At 38.9% G+C, this 9,333-nt stretch overlaps 1 protein-coding gene across 1 annotated transcript; it reads right to left on the bottom strand.

Annotated features, from left to right (window-relative positions):
- Nucleotides 1-790: 790 nt before the first annotated feature.
- Nucleotides 791-4,211, bottom strand: LOC147618294 (transcription factor TGA2.1-like). The gene is made up of 3 exons (XM_086774759.1): nt 3,539-4,211; nt 2,428-2,666; nt 791-1,701 (listed from the first exon to the last, which is right to left on the bottom strand). The coding sequence occupies exons 1-3, from the start codon at nt 3,744-3,746 to the stop codon at nt 1,153-1,155; spliced, it is 996 nt and encodes a 331-aa protein (XP_086630885.1). The 5' UTR covers nt 3,747-4,211; the 3' UTR covers nt 791-1,152.
- Nucleotides 4,212-9,333: the final 5,122 nt, after the last annotated feature.

Below are 9,333 nucleotides of genomic sequence, written 5' to 3'. Positions count from 1 at the left end.
GAAACCTCAATGTGCAAAAATGTTGTTTGTGCCTTCTATTTAATTAATTAAGTGAATGAATTCCTTTCATTCACTTAATTAATTAAGTAGAAGGTTGCTTTGAAGGAAGGATGCGGTTTGCTTGTGTGAAGAGACGTGCATGTCTTCTTTACACGTCACGAGCAGTTGTTGCATGTTCTTCACACGTGTCTTGAGGCAGACGTCTTGCATTGATATGTGCATTAATATTGCACATGACGACAGAGGTTGTGTACAGCTTGTTGTGGTCATTGGGTTTTACCTTGTCGATGTTGGCTTTCCTCCTTCGAGGATGCATGTGGTCTTTGGTGTGGAGTCTCTGGATAACATGGCGTGCGTGGTCGATGCTGCGGAAGGGCCTCGTCGTACTCCATCCACATCTCAACAAAATTAACAAATTATGTGGAGTGTGCAATATATATAGTGTGTTTCAAATTTTAACTAAGTTCTAAGGTACGTAAAACTCATATTTTTAAAGTTCAAAACTAGAACTACGATTTTCTAAGGCTTGTAAAACACGTTTTTTATTACACCCAACAATATTATAAATAATTTATTATCTTGTTATTTGAGAGAATGCAATCTTATTTTCATTAATTTAAACTCACCTATTGATAGCATATGGTACAAAAATAATAAGTAATAAAAGAAAATGATAGGAATTATTTTTCTCCAAAAAAAAATGATTCCTATCATTTTCTTTTATTACTTATTATTTTTTGGCTTGGTTGGAAATTTGAAAGGACACTACAAGTTTTATAATGAGATAGTATTTATCAAAATAAATTAAACATTGTCCATTTGTGAAATTGAGAGGATTAATTTTAAAACAAAAATTTTACAAGGCTATTGTATAGTGTTAAGGGAAATGTTCCTCTGGCTGGAAGCAAACAAACTCTCAGAAATTTACACCACGAACTAAGGCTTCTTCTGCGCATCACCATTCCCACAGGTGGGCGAAGCAGCAGAAGCAGAAGCAGAAGCAGCAGCAGCAGCAGCAGCAGCAGCAGAGCCCTCCATAGCATCGCTCCAGCTGCTTCTGTGAGCCCTAACATCATATGACATTGCATTTTTCTCACAAATAACTTCCTCCTGCAGCGTCATCAGAGCTAGGGTTTCACGTTTCCCCCCCTTTTAATGCGTGGTTCTTCCCACAGATTGCATCCCTGTGGCAAAGGTTTGGTGATCAGATTTCAAATTGGATGTTGACATTGTCGGCATCTCTGTGGCTATGGTTTCCTGATAAGGCTTCATTTCCGAAGTGGACATGGGCAGCATCTCCAAATTGCGGGTTTGATGTTGAAGATTCATCTTGGATGTGGACATGGGTGGCACCGCCACATCCTGGGTTTGATTCACCTTCATCTTGGATATGGCTATAGGCGCCATGGATAACACATGATGATGAGGTAACATCTTGATTGTGGACACAGTCCCCAGCATTCTTACAGCGAACACAAGCTCAAATGCTGCTGCTGCGCATTGCGCCGCCTGTGACGGAGTCAGCAGATTCTGGAGCTCCTGCAATGTCTGCAGCCTCAACCCATTCGACTGCATATACAAGGTGTGTAGAGTTGCTAACTTGGTGTCCATCAGGCGTTGCCCTCTCACTATGTTCTTAGGTTTAGAGGATGGACCCCCTATCCCAAAGGCTTCTGTCATGTTCTGATCAGCAACAAGCATCTGCATAAATAAATTTCAAAAACAAACTATTCACATTCAATGACGGAACAAAAGCATGATGCATATAATTGAAATGAGATGTCAAAACCGTCTCACAGGCATTGCTGCAAATTCATCAATGCATCTATGCACACTCAATTTTACGCCGGTTATGGACTAAAGGGATGCCCATCCATTCCTGCCTACTGTCACTTGGACTGGTGTTGCCAAGTGATAGGAGGAAGATGGATCCAACATCCAAATCCTTTTACACAGCCTGCAGATGCTCACAACAACCGGCTCGGCGGTTCAATTCTCTCTTTTGTCTTTATGTTAGGTGATGTTAGGCGTTACCAGGGAAGTTATATGTTGATTGGCCAATGGAGAGCGTCCGTCACGACCAACTCTCGAAGTGTATTAAGTCAGATTTATCTCACAATAATAGATAGATCTCTACCTTGTATCCTTGGGAGAGCTCCCATGCTACCCAATACCCTTCTCTCAATCCCTATGCAAATAATAGTTTTTGTTGAGTTCCCATCTTCTGTGTAATGGGTCTTTGACATACTTTTCTAGTCTACATTTTGTTGGCTATCCATCATGTGTGTACTGGTCAGACAAATCGATCCCAATGCTAATCCCATTTGACAGTAAACAAGCATATGAAATAATCCATGTGTTTGAGATGATCCGTATGTATGTTAGCAGAAAAAGAGCAGACTACAACAAAGCTCATGTTATTCATACCTGAAGGGATGCTAAATGATTTGTGATCTCGATTTCCGCTCGGTGAGTATGCTTGAGCAACACATCCATTGCAGCTAGCTGTGACTTGGACAGCAGGCACGATGGAGTGATGGAATCCGCGTGCCCATCCAATTTTCGAACACTGACGCCCATCTTTGAATAGGCCAGCGTGATTGCTGAGGTGGGTCTCCACCCACCTATCCACATAAAAGCAGTCTCCAAGAGGGAGGAATTGCGCCCTGCAGATGCAGTGAGATGCAAGAAACGTTTTTTTAAAAGATGAGCCAGTTCTCTCTCTTTCTCTTTAAATTTTCTCAATCCAAAACGAGCTGCTCCTCAAATGGCACATGCTGTCAACATAGCCTCGCATCATGTGACAACCTCCAATCAAGCATTGTTGTAAATGTTACTTCTTCTAGTGGCATAGTAGATGAACACTAGGAATTCTTTTTTTGCTTGGTTTGATGTTTCTTCTCTCTGATCACAGAATTAGCATAAGATCTTCATGGTCTTCATCTATGTATTTGGTCTCGTAGGCCAGTTTGGCCTTTTGTAGACATTAATATGATTTTCTGTGTCATTCTATCTCTTGCCTAGTTGATTAGTAGGATGTTTCTATCATTTGCTAGTCCACAGATTTAGCTCAAGACCGACATGGTCTTTTATGACATGTATTGTGTCTCAAAGGTCGTTTTGGCCTTACACACACACACACACACACACACACACACACACACACACACACATATACATATACATATACATATACATATACATACATACATACATACATACATGTTCACATGTACACATAACATACAATGAATTGAGAAGAGATGACAAGTGTCACCTCTTCTCGTGCACGCACACACGAATCAAGATGAGATGTCTAGTAATCAGTCACTGCTGCCACTTCATACTCTTACCGGAGATGGGAGGCAATTTGCGTGTGCACATGTGTACGCATGTACATAAATTGAGAAGAGATGACTAATGGCCAGTCAGTGTTGCCACTTTTGAGTCTTACTAGAGATGAAGGCAATGTGTGTGTGCGCTCAGGCATACACATTAATTAAGAAGAGATGAGCAGTGATCAGTTGATAAGTATTACCGGAGATGGAGGCCAGAAGGTTATCTGTTGTGGGGGGGGCTGTGCAGGTAGCCTTGTACAATGTCATGCATTCGGTGATGAGGTCCCGCACGTGCGAATCTGGGCTCTTGGATTGGAGGGCGAGGCGGAGACTCTGCACCTGGGCCTTCCACTTGCACCACACTTCATCCTGCTGCCATGATGGGTCGCCTTGCAGCCCTCTCTCCATTGCTTTTAGGTTCTCACAAACAGCTCACTCGCACACCAAGAGAAAACACACAGATTGCTAACAATCGGCTTTCTTAACAAGCGGAAAGAGCTATTTGGATTCCCACCCACCGAATTTACGCTACTGTTGTTGGAAATTTGGTTTCTTTCAAGAGATTTCCGTGCCGGAAACTGCCGTTCGGGCAAATTTTTTGACGGAAATTTCTTCGAAAGTCTAATTGGGCGCAGCTAGCAACCTTATCTTAATCGCCCAGGAAGGCGAAATCCATGAAACACGTGACGAAGAAACCCACTAAAATTTACGATGAGATTAGAAGCAAACAAGAATTTGCACGATCTCCGACAGAGAAAGGCGCATTTGGGCGATGAAATCCCACTCACAAATCTCGCATTTCTAATCAAACATCAAACAAAAGACATCAGAACTGCAAGTAGACCTTAGCTTTCCGGGACAAAGGTCGGTGTGGAAAGCTCCGGCAAAGATTGGGTATATAGCTTGATATCTCCAGGCGTCCATGTCAGCCTCCCAACCAATCAGCTGCCGACACACTACCGCCTCATCTCAAGATATTTCTGCTTTGATATTTCCACGTGGCCCTTTACCACGTGGCCATTTTGATGACGTGATCTGTTGCAACGTGTCAACTCAAGGCTTGTGCTGGCTGGCTTGGATATATTTAAATGTTGTGATGTTAGGTTAAAGGTTTCATTTGAACTTTTCCAAGATTGATACCGGACCTTCAAACCTCAAAATCAAAATATAATGTTTTTTTGTTTTTTTTTTGTTTTTATTGGGGAGGGTGCATTTGTGCGTGCCGTGTGTGCTATCGTCCATCATGTAGCCCCTAGGTATCGAAGCCGAGTCCTCATCGAGGAACCCGATGGCTCTACCAGTTGAGCTACACCCCCGTCGGTCAAAATATAATGAATTTCTACATAGTGATGAACCCCAATGCCAACAATACCAACACTCAATGGTAACCTTTGGCAATAGTCATGCTCCCGTTTGACCATTTAAGCCATCCTTTCCTTATTAACTTTCAAAGCTCATGAAAAATATGCACATGAAATGTGAAAAAAAAACACTTGCCTTCCTCCATATCCCATATGTTAGTGGGGAACATTAAATATAAATTTGCCAGCATGGATGACATGAAACAACTCATCCCAACCGCCTAGCATGCATGACTTGTCCTAACTCCTAAGCCACTTTGGCCAAACATGATAATGATGTGATTCTACAAAAATGATAATGATTTGATGCTACAAACATGATTAACTTACAAAGTATAATAAATTACTACATAGTGAACTCCAATACCAATATGCAATGGTGACTTTCGACAATAGTCATGCTCACCTTTGGGCATTTCAGTTGTCCTTCACTTTGTCAACTTTCAAAGCACGTGAAATGTAAAAAAGTGCCACGACTTCTTCCACAGTCCATCAATAAGTGGGGAAAATCAAAGATTAAATCTACCAATGAAAATGATGTGATGCTACAAAGATGAATAGCTTACAAATTATATTGAAATACTACAAAGTGAACTCCAATACCAACATGCAATAGTATTTTTTGGCAATAGTCATGCTCGTCTTGGGCATTTCAAATGTCCTTCACTTTCATCAACTTTCAAAGTACTTGAAAAAAATACACTTGAATGTTTTAAAAAAAACTCCTTGATTTCTTGCAGATTCCATGTTAGGGATGAACATCAAAGATAAATCTTCCATCATGGATGAGGTACCTAAAAAAAGAAGACAAGCTATTTGGTCAAGGATTGCACAGGTAATGGGTTTTATGGAAAATTGCTAAGATAGCCACGTTCCCCATGAAGAGGTGGCATATGATGAAAGTTGGAAATAATCCCCCTTTGATGAAGAAAACTTGTAATATTTTGGAAGAAGATATGAGAACATTCTCACCCCCTCTATGAAATCCAACATTCATATCACGAACAAACTTGGCATCAGCTACTATGTTGTATCTAGCAACACTTATACTTCTTCTCCTTAACAAGAATGGAGTAATCTTTATCTTCTTTTCTTTTTGGCAACCTTTGTCATAAGAACATGTATATATCAAACCAATATAAGTTGCCATTGCTAATGTCCATCTTAAACATATCTATCCCTTGTCTATAAAATAGAAATGTCACGTGGTTTTAAACTTTGTTAAACAAGCATCTAGTGTAAGTATTATTCTAGATTTAACTTTATGGTTATTTGCAACTCTTCTTTAAAAATGTTTTTTCTTTAGACTAGTGCCATTAAGCAATCGTCAAATCAAATCTTGTTCCCTCTTTAGACTAGTGCCATTAAGCAATCGTCAAATCAAATCCTGTTCCCTCTTCCAAAAAAAGTATCGCCTCTACATTTTGGAATAAAACATATCACAATTTCATAAATTTTTTGTCTAAAATTTACTGCTTTCAAGAACACGTGTGAACCTCTATAGGTTTTTAACCTTTACAGTCACTCTAGAGATAATGTCCTTCAAGTCAAACCCAACCATTGATCCACATTTGAATCAACAACTCATAATTCTACTAAAACTATAGAGTCTTGCTTGACCTGTCAAAGTCTTCTTGACTTTGCTGATGCATGCTTTTAAGGTCATCTTTGTTGGAAAATCAAGAGCTAGGGAGGATAAAAGATAGGTAGTTAATCCACGATTAAATTTAAACACAATGATAGTCTTAATAGGAAAAATAATCTTAAATCACAAATGATCTCTAAGTACACCATATATTATAGGTCTAGTGAGCTTCAAATCACCACAAGGAGGAGTGGCACATAACATGACACCTATGTGGCCCTAAATTATCCACATCACCTTAATCATACCATAACTTTTTCATTCTGTTACACATTTCTTCTACCCTTTTTACATTTTACCCATACAAGTGAACCTTTGAACTAATGGGGTTCCATATAATAATGTCACACATTTGGTGGTCCACATGCCTCCCCTTAATGCCGAAGCTAGGCAAATTACCTAATACTTCTCACCAACACCAACCTGCATGTAGAAGTATATAGAGGGAATTAAAAAGTCATGATTGAGATTGAGGTGATGTGCACTTTAGGGCTACATAGGTGGCATATTATGTGCCGCTCTTTATGGTTGAGCTATATTGTGACATACTTGGATATCATTTGTATGAGGGAATTAAAAAGTCATGATTGAGATTGAGGTGATGTGCACTTTAGGGCTACATAGGTGGCATATTATGTGCTGCTCTTTATGGTTGAGCTATATTGTGACATACTTGGATATCATTTGTATGAGAGCATAATTAGCAACATGATTATGATTATATTTACAATGATTTTTTCCATTAAGCCTATGATCATTTTGTTTAAAGTTAATCGTGGTGTCTTTGATCCTTGTTGGCTCTTAATTTTTTGATTTCTTAATTTTGATTTCCAACATGGTATTAGAGCCCTCTAAGGTTGAATTAAACAAGTGAGTGTGATTAGTTGCCTAGGGTAGTATTAGCTCTTCTTGTTTTCTAGGGTTTATCTTAAGTGTTATTAATTCCTAGGGTAGGATTAGCTCATCTTCTTGTTGTTGTTTTAGGGTTTAGCTTATGATTAGGTCTTCTTCTTCTTCTTCTTCTTCTTGTTCTAGGCTTTATCTTAAGTGAGAGTTATTAGCTCTTCTTCCTCTTATTATTATTCTTCTTCTTGTTCTAGGGTTTACCTTAAATGAGAGTTCTTAGTGCCTAGGGTAGGATTAGCTCATCTTCTTGTTGTTGCCTTAGGTTTTAGCCTCTTCAAGTACACACAAGATTGAATCTCAAGAAGATATCTTAAGGAAACCTCCTATAATCAATGAGAACTAAAAATTTAAAATTGTAGAAGATATCCTTTCTCTCTTTGCCCTTAAGAAAACCTTGTGCTATTATAGTAACTAATAAGCATATGCCTCTTGTTGACCCTAATTCTCAACATGGAACCCTCATGCATGGAGCTTCTATGGAGACCCAACCTTCATGCATAAGATTCCATTTGATAGAGATGTCTTAAGATAGACACCCCTATCATCATGGAGCTTCTATGGAGGAGTTCTCCTGACAAGGCTATGCCTCTTGCTAAGCCTAATTATCAACATAGAACCCGCATGCATGGAGCTTCTCGACATGTAGTAATAGGGAGTCTCCTGGATAAGTATATGCCTCTCGATGAGCCCAATTCTCCACATAGAACCCTCATGCATCGAGCTTTTATGGAAATCTAGCCTTCATGGAGGTTATATGGAGATCTAGCCTTGTTGCATAAGATTCCATTTTTAATAGGGATGTCTAAAGATAGACATCCCTCATGCATGGAGCTTCTATGGAGATCTAGCCTTCATGCATAAGATTCCATTTGATAGGGATGTCTAAAGATAGACAAAAAGTAATTATCAATAGCACACTGGCATGACATAATTTAAAGATACACATCTCCTATGTATTACCAATGGATTTGGGGCACCCATGTATGAACTTCACACACCATATTTTTTGCATGTATTTCTTTGGTGCTGTGCATACACACTATTAAACCCCTAGCTAGCTTAGCTTGACCAATGAACCTAGTCTTATGTCAACTGCTTACATATGAATAGCTAGCACCTCTTACTACTAGTAAGAGATGACAAGTTTCTCATGTCACCATGTTTCTACACATGCTTGTCCTTAATCCTCTATCTCTCACCTTTGATCCACTTATCCTATAAAGTATTACTGTATCAACCTCAATCATCATGATCCTTACAATTACTTAATCACATATTTTACAAATGTAAAAAAGTACCTACGAAACATATGAATTTTACATAAAGAATGCTTGTGCAAGCACCCTTCCTCCAAGGTATTAATCTATCAACCTCGACCACACATCATAATCCTTGCCAATTACTTGATCACAAATTTTATAGATGTAAAAAGGTAGGAAACATATGAATTTAACATAATCAATGCTTGTGCAAGCATTGATCAAATATAATGGTGCAAAGGATCAAAAGGTAATTTGCATATGTGACATGCATTGGTGTGAGGCTCCATTTTTCTTTAGATTTTGCATAGTAAGATCAAACATAATAGAATATACATGAAACTATCAAAAACCTAAGTACAAAGTATACTAATTCAAATCTTCTCCACATAGTATGAACTTTAGAGCCTCAAATAACAATCATTTAGGAAATTTGCAACGTTCTATAGCCATCAATGACATATCAACCACGAATAAACAACCATTGATCCAAGATCCTTATTGAATTCTTAAAGTATTTGTTCTCAAACCATTGATCCAAGATCCTTATTTAAGTATTTGTTCTTGTGTAGGAGCTCAAACTTATGCAAGAGCTCAAAACTCCCCATGATCCTTGAGCTCCAATAGATCTCTGTAGAGGAAACACCTAGGTCTCCCATTATAGTGGTAACCTTGATAGAGAGGAACTACCCAGGTCTCCCATTATAGTGGCAACATATCTCAATCTCACTCTCACTCACTCTCTTCTAGTTACAATAAGATTTTACAAATTCAATATATCCTCTAGAGAGGCTCATATGCTTTTGCAAAAGTCATGCCTGTAG

Source organism: Cibotium barometz, chromosome 35 (assembly GCF_041138505.1).
Source record: "Cibotium barometz isolate CiBa-2024 chromosome 35, ASM4113850v1, whole genome shotgun sequence".
NCBI lineage: Eukaryota > Viridiplantae > Streptophyta > Polypodiopsida > Cyatheales > Cibotiaceae > Cibotium > Cibotium barometz.
Note: the sequence above shows the minus strand (reverse complement) of the source record. Positions and strands in the feature narration are given on the sequence as shown.